General features: G+C 39.5%; 1 protein-coding gene across 50 annotated transcripts in view; it reads left to right on the top strand.

The window, feature by feature from the left end:
• Sorbs1 (sorbin and SH3 domain containing 1) overlaps window positions 1-15,309 on the top strand; it is a 233,493-nt gene that overhangs the window by 163,155 nt on the left and 55,029 nt on the right. For 42 of the 50 annotated variants that reach the window (XM_076834760.1, XM_076834737.1, XM_076834735.1 and 39 more), the window contains 4 exons: window positions 4,497-4,544; window positions 4,665-4,794; window positions 6,641-6,755; window positions 12,340-12,423. In XM_076834760.1, coding sequence (XP_076690875.1) covers window positions 4,497-4,544; window positions 4,665-4,794; window positions 6,641-6,755; window positions 12,340-12,423 — 377 coding nt within the window. The remainder of the gene's footprint in view (window positions 1-4,496; window positions 4,545-4,664; window positions 4,795-6,640; window positions 6,756-12,339; window positions 12,424-15,309) is intronic. The other 8 variants (XM_076834754.1, XM_076834739.1, XM_076834750.1 and 5 more) reach the window with 1 other exon arrangement.

Below are 15,309 nucleotides of genomic sequence, written 5' to 3'. Positions count from 1 at the left end.
ACAACTTGGCGAATCTCTCCCCAAGCTCCCAGACGTCCTGGCTTCTTTGAACCTTCTTGCCTCCTTTGCTTATTCTTCCTTTCATATCACAGACTCTGTATCCAACTCCGTGTACGTTCCTTTTTTCCTTAACTGCTTTTGTCTGAGGGGTGTTTGTACGCGTCTATCTTTACCCTTTAATCCTTGCTCTTCCTAAGTATGTGGGGTAAAGTCTGAGAAAGAATCATGTTGACTAATGGAAAATTACTGTGTTAAAGATGAGCCATTCATACTAGAAAGGCAATTTTAGGTTTAAAGACCTAATAGGTATATAAAATAGAAATGTAATGACATAGGCAGTAGTTATACAAATGCTGCTTTTTTTCCATCAGCCCATTTTGGTCAGTTACATTATGTTTATAGAACATCAGTTTCAACCAGTACTTTCTCCCGTTGTCTTTAAGACTTTAATAAATTCAACAAAAACAAATGAACAAAAACCCAGGGGGGGAAAAAGTCATTTAGGAGCTCATTTAAAGTCAGTGTGGTTGAAAAGGCAATTATGTGGCTCCTGGCAGTTTTAGGAGGGTAACTGTCCCTAAATTGTGCTACCAAGAGCAGACTGCCAAATCCCCGGGGAGAATCATTGGTGCATGAACATCAGAGCCCAGCAGGGGACCTTCAGGTCCCTGAAGTGAGTTGTTCACCCCGCGTGATCCTGCATGGTGTGCAGGCTTCCTGGAATCAGCGGTGTAGGAAGTTGTGAGTGTTGCTGCCAAAGTTTGATGACTTCTGCTTAGAGCAAGAGGGGCACAGATAAAATATGGCTCCACAATGAGCAGCGATTATAAGATTCCAGCTCAGCGGACTTCACTGTGGCATTGTTTTCAAGAATTTTGAAGAAAATGAGGCAGGCTTTCTAACACTAGGTCATCGACAACTCGGGAAACACTTCACTTTGTGGGTTTTAGATATGGTTATACACACACACACACACACACACACACACACACACAGTACTCTCCCACCCCTGGGTTAGCTCTAACACAGAGTGCAGACAGATACTTGTTATACTTTTCCCATTCCTTGGTCTTTCTAACTGTCTACCTGTCTTTCCCAGTGCAGACTCACTAGAGAAGGTTTGAAAAACCAGCACGTGGAAGACGCTATAGCAAGGATGACTCGGGGGCTGGGGTTGTAGCTTAGTGGTAGAGCACTTGCCTCGCGTGTATAAAGCACTGGGTTGATCCTCAGCACCACATAATAAATAAGCAAAATAAAAGTGTTGTATTCACCTACAACTAAAAGACTCAGTGTTACCATTGTCCCCAGAGATCAGCAGCAAAAAGACTAAGGGTGTGGTGGGGTAACTCAGAAATGTTGCTCAAGCATCACTCAGGATGGGGTGATGTGGAAAAGTGGAGCAGAGGCTTCGAGGGCTGGAGATTGGTCTGGCCAATGGTGTACTTGAGTTTCAGGACAGCACTTTCCTTTGCTTCTTCCACAACAAAAGCAATACTGAAACAGTCGAGGTCGTCATCTTCCCCAGGATCAGGGCACATGAAGGTGTGAAATGTAGAATGAAGCAACATGCTAACAACAAGCTAATAGGTGACATGAGGAAGAGAGACCTTGAATCCATTCCTCCTCTGTATTTTTCTCATTGTGCAAGTTTTTCTACCCTGCTTGGACCTTGTTGCCCTTGTTTGAAATATGATGTGTTTATTTCCTACTGGAGTTTTTACAAAGTTTAAATGAGAGGATATTAGTCAATTTTCAGCTATTACTGGACAATACTGGGAGCTACTATTATTATTTTTATTCCTAAGTTGGGGTAAGTTTTTTTTTCTATTAGATTTTCAAGACAAACATCAAACATTAATTTTGATGATGTCTGTTTTATCTAACCTTGTTCTTTCTGTTGTTTGTGTTTTTGGTGTTATCTCTTAGAGGGCTTCTCTTCACACAAGGTTTACTATTATAAAAGATTTACTCTATTATACTTTTCTTCTGACAGTTTTATATTTATTAAGCTCTTACATTTCGATAAATAACTATTTTGACTTAGTTTTCATCTATGGTTCAAAGGAGTTCAACTTCTGTGTCCCCTCCCCACCCCGCCCCCAATACTTGGAATTGAACCAGGGGTGCTCTATCACTGAGCTACATCTCCAGCCCTTTTATTTTGAGATATGGTCTCCCTAAGTTGCTAAGGCTGGCCTCCTGCCTCAGCCTCCTGAGTTGCTGGGAATTCAGGTGTTCACCTGGCTCTTCTCATTGTCTTCTAATAAGCCTCCTAGAATTCCACATTAGAAGAATCTAGAGAAAAACATTTTTCTTAAAAAAGCTCAGGCTTAAAAAATCATTTTTCAGTATTTAAATGTCATCCCTCCCCCCAAGAATTGTTTCCAGCCTTATGAACCAGGTAATAATTATAAATTAACTTTCACCTCACCATCTAATGATGGATTCTAATTTTTCTGTGATTCAGAGAGGCACAAGGTTTTGAGCTAAAAACACTAGGCCAGACTTGAAAGAGTAATGTTTTGGTTTCTCACTAAGCTAATTTTTGTTTTGGACAGGCACTGTTTTTCCTAATCAAGTCCTTGTGAGCCAAGCTGATTTTTCGTTCTGTTTGATGTCATGGCAGAAGTCCTATTAAAAAACACACACACACACACAAAAAAAAATGAAAAAACTGGGAACACAAAATTCTTCAGTATGGTCTCTCCAAAAATACATTTTATCCTTCCCCTGCCCTATTTTTAGAAGTGAACAAATAAACTTGTGCACTCAATTTATAATAGTGAATGGCTTGGTTGTGTTGGTAAAGAAGCTGAAGCCCTGTTCAACCTTGACGTTGATTCTTATCCTTAAAGATAAAAGGGTGGAAAGAGGTGAAAATATGCCTTGGTACCTGATTCTTGTCTATTATTTTGACTGAGGACCTGGGACAGATATAAATAAGGAAAAGGGAGGGCACAAGATGGTTAGAGAAACTGTCTTTCAATATTGCTTGACTCAAAATAATAGCAATGCTAGCTTTATTTACATTTCATAAAAAATTCTGATAGTTTCTGCTCTGAAACTTAAAATGATTTTTGTAGAAACAAGGACTTTATTAACACTTTGTCATTAACATAGCACATTAGATTGGCTTGCCTTTGCTGATTAGGTCATGTCCTTCGCTAAAGTTATGAATTTTGAGGGAAGAAATTGGGTCTTCGTTCCATATGCATAAATTCTGAATTCAGATTAGCAAGATATTAGAAAATAGGGATGACTGTTTGAGAGCAACTCTTTGGAGTAATGCTTTGGAAATATCATCATGGATGTAGTGACTAAATAACCTGCATTTTCAGGACAGATCCAATTTAGAAATCTGTTCCCAAAAATGTGCCTGTGGTCTGGGCCAGGCATGGTGGTGCACACCTGTAATCCCAGCAATTTGGGAAGTTGAGGCAGGAGGATCACAAGTTCAAAGCCAGCCTCAGCAACTTAGTGAGGCACTTAGCAACTCAGCGCGATCCTCTCTCTAAATAAAATACAAAAAAGGGCTGGGGATGTGAATCAGTGGTTAAGCACCTCTGGATTCAATCCCCTGTATCCTCCAGAAAATAATGTCCCTGTGGTCTGATTTTTAAGTTTAAAAAATACAGCCATTTAATGGGTTCAGATCTCATCTCTATTCAGCACATTTTAGAGCCCTAGTGTTAAGCTTATTTAGTGAAGTGTGCCACACCCTTAGAAAGCCATCTCGCACCACAGACACTCTTATGGGTTTGATTTGTTCCGGAGTCACTGTTTAGACACTTAGCTCAGGCAGTTCCTTTGCAGAGCAGGCCATGTAACCATGGGTGTGTTGTGCCCCAAGGAAGGAGAGAAATCTCGTGGAATGAGGTTGAGGTGGAACCAAAACAAATTATGATATGGATATTGGTCAACTCTTTGCTGCAGAACCTCTGTTAGTGATGTTATATATGGAAGTTTAGAATGTGAAACCTTTCAAAGCTGAGGTGGGGAGCCAGCAACCACACCTTCCAGGCCTCCCCTTCCCATGCAATAGCAGTCTGAAGGCTCCTGAAGAAGACCTGTCAGGACCCCATGGCACTTGGCAGGCAGAACCAGTGACTGAGCAGGAGCACTCGGATGCATCTCAGCCCCCGATTCCCACTTGGCCAGACTCGGGAGTCTGTATTCCAGCTTTGGCAGGAGGTGTCTCTTGAAGAGCACCTTTGGCTATTTGTCCCCATGCATTTCCCAGTGGTAGGCAGCGGTCATCTGCCAAGCATTGTTCACGTCCTGTCGGGACTGCAGGTCCTCCGGGGTAGGGTGGCCTCTGCAAACCTTCCTCTCCTCAGTGTGGTCTGCTGTGGTGTAGCTTCCGGTGCTTGACTCCTTTCTCCGCTGGGTTCCCTGGTATGGCTGGATTCGGTGCAGGCTGTGGCAGTGGGGAATGTGCAGTCCAGTTCCTTAGTAGCCCATTTGTCCTGATCATTTCTTTTTTTGTTCCCTAGATGATGATTCTGATTTGTACTCTCCCCGATACTCCTTTTCTGAAGACAGTAAGTGACTGAGTTTCCTGGTTGCGGGGGGAGAAGGGGGATGGTGGATGAGGGAAGACATCTTCTGGTTTTCGTTTTCATTGGTTTGTAAAGTCGTCTGTATGCACTTGCTTTCTCTAGCAAAGTCTCCCCTTTCCGTGCCTCGCTCAAAAAGTGAGATGAACTACATTGATGGTGAGAAGGTAGTTAAGAGGTCAGCCACGCTACCCCTCCCTACCCGCTCTTCCTCACTAAAGTCAAGCCCAGAACGGTAAGTGGTGCCTCCTGAGTGTTCACCATGACCAGCCAAGTGCCTTGTCAGCACTTCCTGAGACCCAGGAGCCTCCTTTCTTAGGATGGATTTAATTTGAATCCCCTGCTGTTACCTATCAGCAGTGACTTATTCTGAGTCTCAATGCCCTTATCTGTAAAATGGGGATAAAAACCTTGACTGCTTTGTGCTCAATGTTGCAAGGATTAAACTGAGATAGTGCACATAAATATTCCTAGTAGTGCCTGGCTTGTTGTGTGGACTTAATTAATGTCAACTATAATTATCATCACCTTTTTATAAGAAAAGTCTTATTGCAAGATTTGTCACAGGTTTTCATATTCTATGTTCATATTAACCTTGTTTATATATTCACAGCAGAGAATAAAATGAAGCCACACTTTTAATGTCTATTTATTTGTGTGTCATGTATCATCAAGATGTAAGGTTTAGAGTTATTAAGAGGTGACATCAGTCATCCCTTAATGCCTGTGCTAAATAATCCGATTTTTTCCCCCAGTGTGGGGAATTGAACCCAAGGATGCTCTTTCACTGAGCCACATCTCCAGCCCTTTTTATTATTTGAGAAAGGATCTCACTATGTTGCAGAGGCTGGCTTCAAACTTACAATCATCCTGCCTCAGCTTCCCAAGTATCTGGAATTACAGTGTGTCTCCACACCTGGCCCCCGTTTTCTTTTATTTAGTTCTTATCTCTAAAAGTGCTCTGTGGAGCAACCATTTCATGCCATCTGGACATATGTCCCATGCAGCTTCCAGCCCAAACTTCTACCAGTCTCCACGTAAAAAAGGCTCTGGTCAATTCAAATGATTTTTCCCTCAAATGCACATCCAGTCTCACTTAGGCTTACCTTTCCATCCTCACAAACAGAGCCCCACACATACCTAAGTGGCATCCACCTGAGGAGTTAGGTAATCAATTTGAAAGGTAGGCTAGATATGTCCATAAATCCTTTAGAGATGCATTCATCAGGCACTTACTGGCTACATTTTATGCATATTATATCAGATGTTATAGATGTTGTCCTGCCATCAAGAAGTTTTCAGCCTTACACGAAAAACAAAATGCAACCACATCGCAAAGTAGTAATACACCTGCATAAAAATCTTGCACACAGTTTCCAAGGATTTGTGTATCTTCTGAAACCCATCACTGGATACCAGGTTAAGAATATGCACCAAAGACTGAGATTAGCAGGTAGTAGGGTGGGGTATGGATTAGGGAAGAACATAGTCATAGTAACAGGTAATGTTTATCTAGTAATTCCTGTAGGTTTGGCACTTTGCTTTCTGATTTACATGTACTGTCTCATTGAACCCTTACAACGACCCCTATTTTTCAGATGAGGAAACTGAGGTTCCAAGAGGTAAAGTACTTGGCTAAGATCATCTAGTTACCAGGTCTTATCAAAAGTATTTGAGCCATAGTCAAGTAGCTCCAGGACCTATGTTCTCTCTCTGCACTGGCATGAGTGGGAGATGCAGGCATGTTTGGGGAATGATAAACTCATGAGAGCAGAGCGAGGTGAAAGGTTTTTCCAGGTCAGCTTTACCATTTCTTTTTCCTCTCTCCTTCTCTTCTCTCCAATTGATTGTGCCTCATTTTTAGCACAGGATGGCTCACACCCTTTGTGAATCCAACACAGAGATTTAACTGGTTGTTTTGAGAAATGAACCAGCACAACTGAATTATTCACCCTTACTCTAATTTTATGCTTTGGATATAAAAATTCCTTGATCAGACTGTAGCCAACCAAAGTCAGACTGTGTTGGAAGCTGATGCCAGTTTTCATGACAATAGCTGAAATAGGATTTTCTGTCTGCAGAAACGACTGGGAGCCCCCAGATAAGAAAGTGGATACGAGGAAATATCGTGCAGAGCCCAAAAGCATTTACGAATATCAGCCGGGCAAGTCTTCTGTTCTGACCAACGAAAAGATGGTAATGTGCATGTTAAAGTTCTTTTGTCTCTCTCTCTGCCCATGTTCTTTAATCCAGATGCTTTGTTCAGCTGGGTTATATTCATTCCCCCTTGAGATAGACTTTCTTTGTTTAGAAGACAATGAAAAAAATGAATTATTTTTACCCTTTCCATTGTTGTAGGTGTTCATAAAATAAGTCCTGAGAGTCTCCTTTTAAAGAATCCTCTTATTGTGGCTCCGTTGCTCCATTTTGTGCATGGTTTTAACTAATTTAAATTTTTCTACTAACATACAGATTGATTTTGCTGCTGTCTTTTAAAAAAATGTCTAATCATTAATGTATCAGGCTTATCATTAACTGGAATAAGTCAGGGTTTTTAAAAAAGTGACTTTTATGTGAACAAGGATAAATTTTGTAGGATTTACCAGTATATCATTAAAAGCCAAATAATTGATAAGATGTTATAACTAGAGGCAAAAGCCCCAGGCTATTAGAATATATATATCTTTTAGGTCTTCCTTTATTGGTAACTGCAATAGTGAGGACTAATTTCATATGCAAACTGGTTCTAAAGTTCACATCGCAAAGCAATTATGATTGAGAAAATGATCTGTTTCCAGACCACCCTGGAAAAATGGCCTCTTCTGTGAAATGGGAAGAATTTTTATAAGCTGACTAGTTTCATATCTGCCAATCATGCTTCCTTTTATTCATCCTTTATTAAAAAAAGCTGGTTCGAAATTCTGTGTGGTTAAAGGGATTCTCCAAAGCTCCATAAACATTGCAGCCCTCTGGCTGTGGCAACAGGATGGAATGATTATGCTGGAGATTGGTTTTTATTAAATACTGTTACCATACCATAAGCAGGCCCCCTGAAATGCAGGTTCAAATGATTTCCCTCTACCTCTCCTCCTGCTCTACATGTTTTTAAGGAACAGTCAGGTTGACTTTTACTGCAATAAAAATGTGACATCTTCAAAAGCACAGAGGGATAAGTAATTTTAATTAGGAAAAAAGGTCAACAGTTCACAGAAGTGCTTTTAGAGTTGTCATTCTTCAGCATTTACCATGCACTGCAGGTATTTTAAGCAGGAGATGTAGAGACAAGCAGAGGATCTTGCCTCTGGTTCCCCTCTTCATAGAAGGTTCTCTGCCTGTTAGAAGGTGCCTCGTTCATAATAAACACAGAAAGTACCCTTCCACCCAGAAAAGCATGCTCTTCAGGTATATTCCTAACACTTAATGTTATCGTAATGTAGTGTGTAATAACGTAGTGAACCACAGTCACATAATCACACATTTAAAAGATTTCAGGGACTTTGCAGGCCTTTGGTCATTTGCCAAGTGACCATTTAGAGGCTGTCATTGCTCTTACTGAAGGTGTACCCTTTTTTCTTAATTTCTTCTTTGTTTCCACTTCCTCTGATTAGTAATTTAATCACTATTCAGAACCAGGAAAAACAACAACATAATTTTGTTTCCTTCGTTGATATCACAGTGGTACACGTATCTCCCATACCACGGTTCTTGGGCTCATTTACATTGTTTTTTTTTTTTTTTTGGTTTTGTTTTATTATTGATTTGTTTTCTTTCCACCTTTTTTATTGTGCATCATAGTTGTATGCAATGATGGAATCTATTGTTACTTATTCCTACATGGACACAATGTAACAATAAGATTTGGCCAGTATCACTCTCCAGCCCTTACTTCCCGCTCCCTTTCCTCTTTCCACACTCTGGTCCCTTTCTTCAACTGATCTCCCTTTGATTTTCATGAATTCCCCGCCCTCCCTCCCCACTTCTTTTTCGTTTTCCTCTCCAGCTTCCACATCTGAGAGGGAGTCTGTTGATTTTTTTTTTAACTAGTCTTGAAAAGTGGTACACGGTGCCCTCTAGAGGCCCTCTGGGGACTGGTGAGACCCAAAGAACTCTGTTGCACCAGGCCTGAGACTGGTACACCAGGGCGTGTGGGCACCAACGGCAGACCAGGGAGGAACTGCCTGTCCAGTCATTTAATTCCAGCACCTTTCACCTAGTATTGCTGGATTCTTCCCAAGAGAAGGTTTCCATTTAGAGAGGAATTTCAATTGAATCTTACTCATTTGACAGTCAGCCCTTCATGATATTTGAATTAGTCCTTTATGGTTATATTTTTTTTTCCTGTTATTTTTATCACATGAACAGAGAAGCTGGAATGTGAGTTTCAGTGTGTGAGTTTTGCCTTTTGGTATCCAGTATTTGGCTTACCATAATTTGAGCCCCCAACATACACTTTTTGTTCTTGTTGTTGTTAATTGCCAGTAGGTATACAAACTAGTGACAGATGTAAGATCTAGACTTGTTTTCAGATGTGCATTCTCATTTTTACCCCATGAAAAGTCTCATGTTTGTTTAACTAGCAGTTTAAATGATGATCTCAAGGCTTAGTGATACATTGACAGCAAGAGTGCTGAGTGGTAGACTTTATCAGCCACAGCTTATCTTGCCCTGGAGTACCCACACCACCCAAGACCTGTGAAACACTGCTACCTTCAAAATCCCCCATGGATTTACAACCTTGGTGACCTCTTCACCTATTTGATAGACTCATGAAGGTCTAAGTATACTTGGCCCTTCTCTTATCATAATAAAAGTCCATTTCTTCCCTTCTGGACTTGGAATTGGAAATCTACTCATTGGTCCCTGCTTTGTCACAAATGACCCTTTTCAGGCTTTGTTCCTTTATACTTTCCTCTGAAGTCCCTTACAGAGCACGAGCTTAATTTAACAAATACATAGAACAATTCTTACATGCTAAACTTTGGGTTAAATGTTGTGGTCCCTGCTGTCACAGGTATAAAATACAAGGACATATATTTCAAATAATAGTTACAGACATGGCATATTTGAAGCATAAAACAAGGGGATTTCCCCAGCTTGATTTCTTCCCAGTTCACCCTTATTTTGGCATTTCAAGTTAGTTACTAGCCCTGCTTGGTCTTATCTGCAAACTCTATGGATCTGTATGAGATGTAGAATGTAGTATAGAAAACAGAATGCTGGACCAGAAATTGGAAGATGTAAGTTCTGGGCTCCAGTTCTGGCTCTGCTGTGTCTTTGGGCCAATCATTTGACCTTCTTGAACTTCAGTGTTTTCATCTGTAAATAGAAATATTATGTAGCCTGTCAGCTTTAGTGAAATACTGAGCAAGATGGTCAAATGGGATAATATAGACACAGAACTCTAAATATTATCAAGGGCTGTGCAAATGAACATATCATGTCCAGATGATTTATTTAATTAAAATTTTAAGCTGGTCTCTGGCTCCTGTTCAAGCAGCAAATCTATCTTTGAATAGTTGGCATTTTCCTGGCAAGCCACTCGTCCTTTCCAAGAATTTTATCAAGCTGGGAAAAAATAGCCAGCAAAGAACATAGCCTGGCATTATGGAGTGTGCTCTGTCTGATAGGACAAGGTTCCTTCTCTGTACCCTAAAGGATATTTTCTACTGATATGTTCCTTACTTGGATCTACAGCTGAGTTATACTTGAAAAATGCAGGTGGTTGCGCTATATGGTATCACCTTTGTACCTCTATCTCTGGGCAGCACCTCAGGACAGAGGTTTGGAACTGCAGGATCAGGACCCAAGTTGTCTGACCTGCCTTCTGATTCTGTTCTCAACCCAGCATTAACCTCATCTATACGGCAATCAGCAGACAATATTGAGGAATATAATGGGTTAATTCTTTCAGGACTGTGAATACCAAAACTTTCAGGCAGTTTCCTGAAAGAATTGGTACATTTTATTAAAAAACAAAAAAATCTTAACCTCCCAGAGAGCAGTTTATAAAGTAGGATTTGTAAAAATAATAAACACTAAATAGGTCTCATAAAACCCCATTATATTAGGATCTAACATGTCTCAATGTCTAAACTGTTATTCCTAAATAACAGTTGTGTCTTTTTAGGCACTATGCCTCATTTCACTAAATATATACAGCATCCATTTACTACAGGCAGGGCTGGCCTTCCCCTTCAAGACTGGAGCCCTGGGTCCCTACAGACAACAGGAGGAGGTTTATCTGTATACAAGGATCAGAACTTGTGCTTCAGTATTTATTTCCCTGTGATTTCAACTTTGTTTAATTTCATTTAAAAAAAGGTGTTGTGCCATATATTCATATCTTCCTTTACCTATAAATGGAAGTGCAGTAATGGTGCAGATTCTCCTAGGGATCTGGGAAGAAGGGGCTGGTAAAGATCACCAAGACAGTTTGCAGCCTTTTCTACAAGCTGCAAAAGGGCTGATAACTGATTTGTTGAGGAAAGCACATCCAGGAAGCACTGCTTTGTGATGGTAGTTGAAGACCTGTCCATGGTGCATGATAGCTCTCTTCAGCTCATAGCCTGGAGGTAGTTAAGTTTCTTGAATGGTGTTTCAGCCGCTGTAGAAAATACGTACATTTTATATTTCCAACTGTAGAAAATCATCGTACTCTTATTTATGATTATCAAAGTTTTTTTTTTGGAAAACATACATAAATGAGTTTAATTCAGCCATGAACCTCAAACACTTTTGTCTGGTGTGAACACATCTCCAGTGTATGAAGGAGGAAATCTGATTCTTTCTAGATATTCATTTTCCAATTGATTATTTTCAGAAGTTTATGTTACTCCCCTGAGTAAGGTACCAGCACTTTGTACATATTTGATTAAACATTAAAGCCAAAAAATCAGATTACCAGTCTATGTGATACATTTTAGAGTTATATGAAATGAGAAATCTTATTTTTTATAACATAACCCAGAAGTTTTCTTCCCCCTGTTCTGTTATCTGTCTTGTCTGGCTTTTCCCTCACTTAATTTTTTTCTAGTTCTTTAACATTTTTTTGTTAGAACACAAAGTATATTCTGTCTGTACTCATCTCCCACAGATGCTTGTTTAAAATGTTTTTCCACTTGTGTTCTCTGTTCTTACTTATGTCATCTTCCACTTTGCTGTGTACAGGACATGGTTTCTCACCTGTTCATGTGCCATTAAAGATGCAGTATTAACCAATTGGCTTTTATAAAGTGTCAGTATTTTTGTTTATTTTGAAAACCTCAAGGCAACCTTACAAATAAGCACTAAAACTGTACTAGCCCGTAAAAACTGTTTGCTCTACTCAACTGGCATAAATGCTCAATGTTTGGTGTGCTCACCAATTTATTTGTTCATAACTAATAGTTCTTTGCAAGAGGAAATAGGGGCTTTCTTTTTCTCCCACAGTATCGAGAATTATTGAGGAATATTGCTGTGCCCACATTCAGATTTCTTGTGAGGAGCTGCAGTGTGGTGCAGAGTTCGCCATCTCTAGTCCATTTGCCTCTGCCGTAGGACTGAGAATGAGTCACATGCTGCTCCCTCCCTCAATTTCCCTGTTTTCATAAACAGGTCCTCTCCCTCCTGTTTTAGCTCCCCGATTTTGCTGATGTCAGTAAAAAATGGACCATTGCTGCTGTTGAATGCAGCTGCTGGAAATCCCTGGAAACCACTGCATCTCTACTGGCCTGTTCCTATGTAATCTTTGCATAATGTTATCCTTCTCTTTCTTCCATTTCCCTATCACCAACCCCTATAGAGTCGGGATATAAGCCCAGAAGAGATAGATTTAAAGAATGAGCCTTGGTATAAATTCTTTTCGGAGTTGGAGTTTGGGAAACCGGTAAGTTTAATAGCTTCAGTGGTTCTACACCTTTTTAAATAATGCTGTTGATGCATTGTTGCTGCTAAAGGATCAGATCCATGTGTGAGGAATTCAGAAAGTGGGGAGCAGTCAAGTAGGTTGTCAATAGTGGGATTGTCTTGTCTTATTACAACCTGTAAGTTTTCCTTACTTTACTTCACCAAGAGAGGACAGTGAGCTCTGGGAGAATATCTTACCAGAATATCCCAAAGAGCACAACTAAACCATTGCTTCTTCTGGGACCTCCCCATTGACACCAACTATCACAAGCTTTGTGGATGGCGTTCTTTCTGCCATTGGTTCACTGCCTTGCCTAAAGTCTGTGTGGCATGCTGAAGACAAACAGGGAAATGTGTTACATGACAGGACGGCCAGCATGATTGCTGCCTCAAGTAACATTTTTCAAAGCACCTAGGTGAGGCAAGTGCCTGAATGGACCATAAAAAAAAAAAATTACTTTTTTCCTCTGTGGTGTAGCTATAAATGCAGCCCCATGATAGGCAACTTTTAAGAAAATATTTTTATAAGTTAGAATAATATTTTCCAACATTTGGAATCGAGGTTAGAAATTCTAGCAAATGCAGGGTTCAGACTAATATCTTGCAGCTTCCTCTGTGACAACTCTGAATTGGCTTTTGTACAAATTGACCTTGATACTTAAAGAAGGATTTTCTTAGCCCTGCACACAAAGGAATTTCAGACAGAAGGGATAATCGAGCTCATCCATCTACTCGAGATGACTAGACATTGCCTTTAAAACTCTACTTACTATAAAACCTTAATTATTACAAATTCAAAAAGAATTTGTGGGTGGAGGAGATAGCATAAGAAAACATTTTATTAGGTTTTGTATGAAATTTAAGCCTTGAATCCAGCTTTTGAATAAAGGTGGGTTGGGATGATAGTTTTATTTGCAGCCAGGAATTAACTTAATCGATCAGTAAAAGATTAAATTCTGTTGTGTCTTTCTTAATAGAAAGAAGTTAAACTGGTACTCTAAGATTGACAATTTGATTTAGCAATCCTGAGCTTTCTTAAGAAGTTCAGATTCATGAGTTGGGAGCACCTGGCTTGCAACATCCTACTTATAGGAACAGGTGTTCTGTTCTTCTGGTCCCCCCCAGTGGCTGCTTAGCCATCCTCCATGAAGAGGGCCACCTAGGAACAGTGGAGAGGGAAGCATCCAGCCTAAACTGCCCCTCCTTTCCTCTCCCCTCCCCAAAGCTTTGAGGAGGGGATACCTCATTTCTTCTCTCTCTCCCTTTTTTCTCTGCCACCATTTAAACATCAAGTCTACTCAAGAAATCTTTTCCACATTCAAATGTATAACAGTATCCTGACCCTTTTCCTTTTCTTCTTTTTCTTAAAACCTGCTCAATGATTGCACAAAAAAGCTTCTTTTTATACTCAGATAGTTCTTCCTCTTCCCCCTAAAAAACACCACGATTGATATATGTAACAATAATATGCTACTTTGATTCAGGAAAGCAAAAACTATTTACATTATGTTTATTAAAGATTCCATTGATTGTTTTTGAAACTCCTTTCAGAAGCCAAAAATTTCTAGCCATCTTCTCTGTCAAATAATCGAACTAGTTTTTATCTGAAATGTTAGCTTTTAGGAAAAAATCGTGACTTTTTTTTTCCCTAGTTAATTGTGATTGGTTTGTGTTTCTAAATCATTGTAAGCAATCTATCATTACACACAATATTTGTTGGCAATAGACAATATTGCTTTCCCAGCATACATTCAATAAGCTAGGAATAGCTTGGTAAGTTCACACGGACTCTAGGGGAAACTGATCTGAGAACTGTACAACCATCTCAAACCAATACTGAGAACACAGTCCATTTGTTTATTGGGACCTTCCTATAACTTGAATTCCTATCCTATTGCTTTAAACACCCTTCATTATTTAGACTTAGAGATACTTTTGAAAATGGCCTCTTCTCTGAAGCCATACACATTCCTTCCACCGACCTCCTAATCCTAATGGGACTGCTCCTTTCTGTGTAGGTCTTACTTTAAGAGATAATAGCACTTTTGAAGACTTGCCAAAATAACCTAATCAATGCCCATATCCTGAGGAACAGCATTGAGATAAACAGTTCCTTGTGGCTTGAAGCACCTAAGAGTGGGCTTATTATCAAGTTGAACCAACATATTTGGGAAGAGAATATGACAGGGAGAAATTTTTTCTTTGTCTTTCTGCCTCACCCACTATGGACCACAAAGGAGTAAGAGACATAAAATGGTGTAAATCTTGGAAGTTACTTTGAAAATTTTTCTAAACATTCAGAAGCAGATGAAAGAGAATTTCCTACCAAATCACATAAATTACCATTCCTACCTTTTTTTTTTTTAATTGTTGTTTGCACCAGCATGAGTTCACTTCCCCTAAGTCAAGCCCACCAGAAATTTGGCACTAGACTTTTACCTTGAACTCTTCCTCAACTACTTCACTTAAATCCACTTAAAATGAATTTAGCAAGATTTGAACTATAACAACTTTTAGCTCAACAAGTTGTCACATAGCAGCAAATAATTCAAGATTACAGGGACCATTTTGGGGATGGCTATTTAAAACCAGTTTAATTTGTAAATACTATCTTGGTTTTTTGTTTACTGTTTTTTTTTTATGATCAAGAAATAAGTAGGGGTAACATGTAACTATAAAAAGTCTACTTCCCAGATAAACAATCCAAATGTATTAAGTGCTAAAGATAAACACTATTGTTAATATCATTTAACTTTACAAAATGCAGAATATACATTTACAGAGATGACATTACTGATCTGTTGCCATCAGTGGTGAATGTACTTTGGATCACTTTTTTTTTTTTGCAGATTCATTACAGAGAACC

This window comes from Callospermophilus lateralis, chromosome 15 (assembly GCF_048772815.1).
Source record: "Callospermophilus lateralis isolate mCalLat2 chromosome 15, mCalLat2.hap1, whole genome shotgun sequence".
NCBI lineage: Eukaryota > Metazoa > Chordata > Mammalia > Rodentia > Sciuridae > Callospermophilus > Callospermophilus lateralis.
Note: the sequence above shows the minus strand (reverse complement) of the source record. Positions and strands in the feature narration are given on the sequence as shown.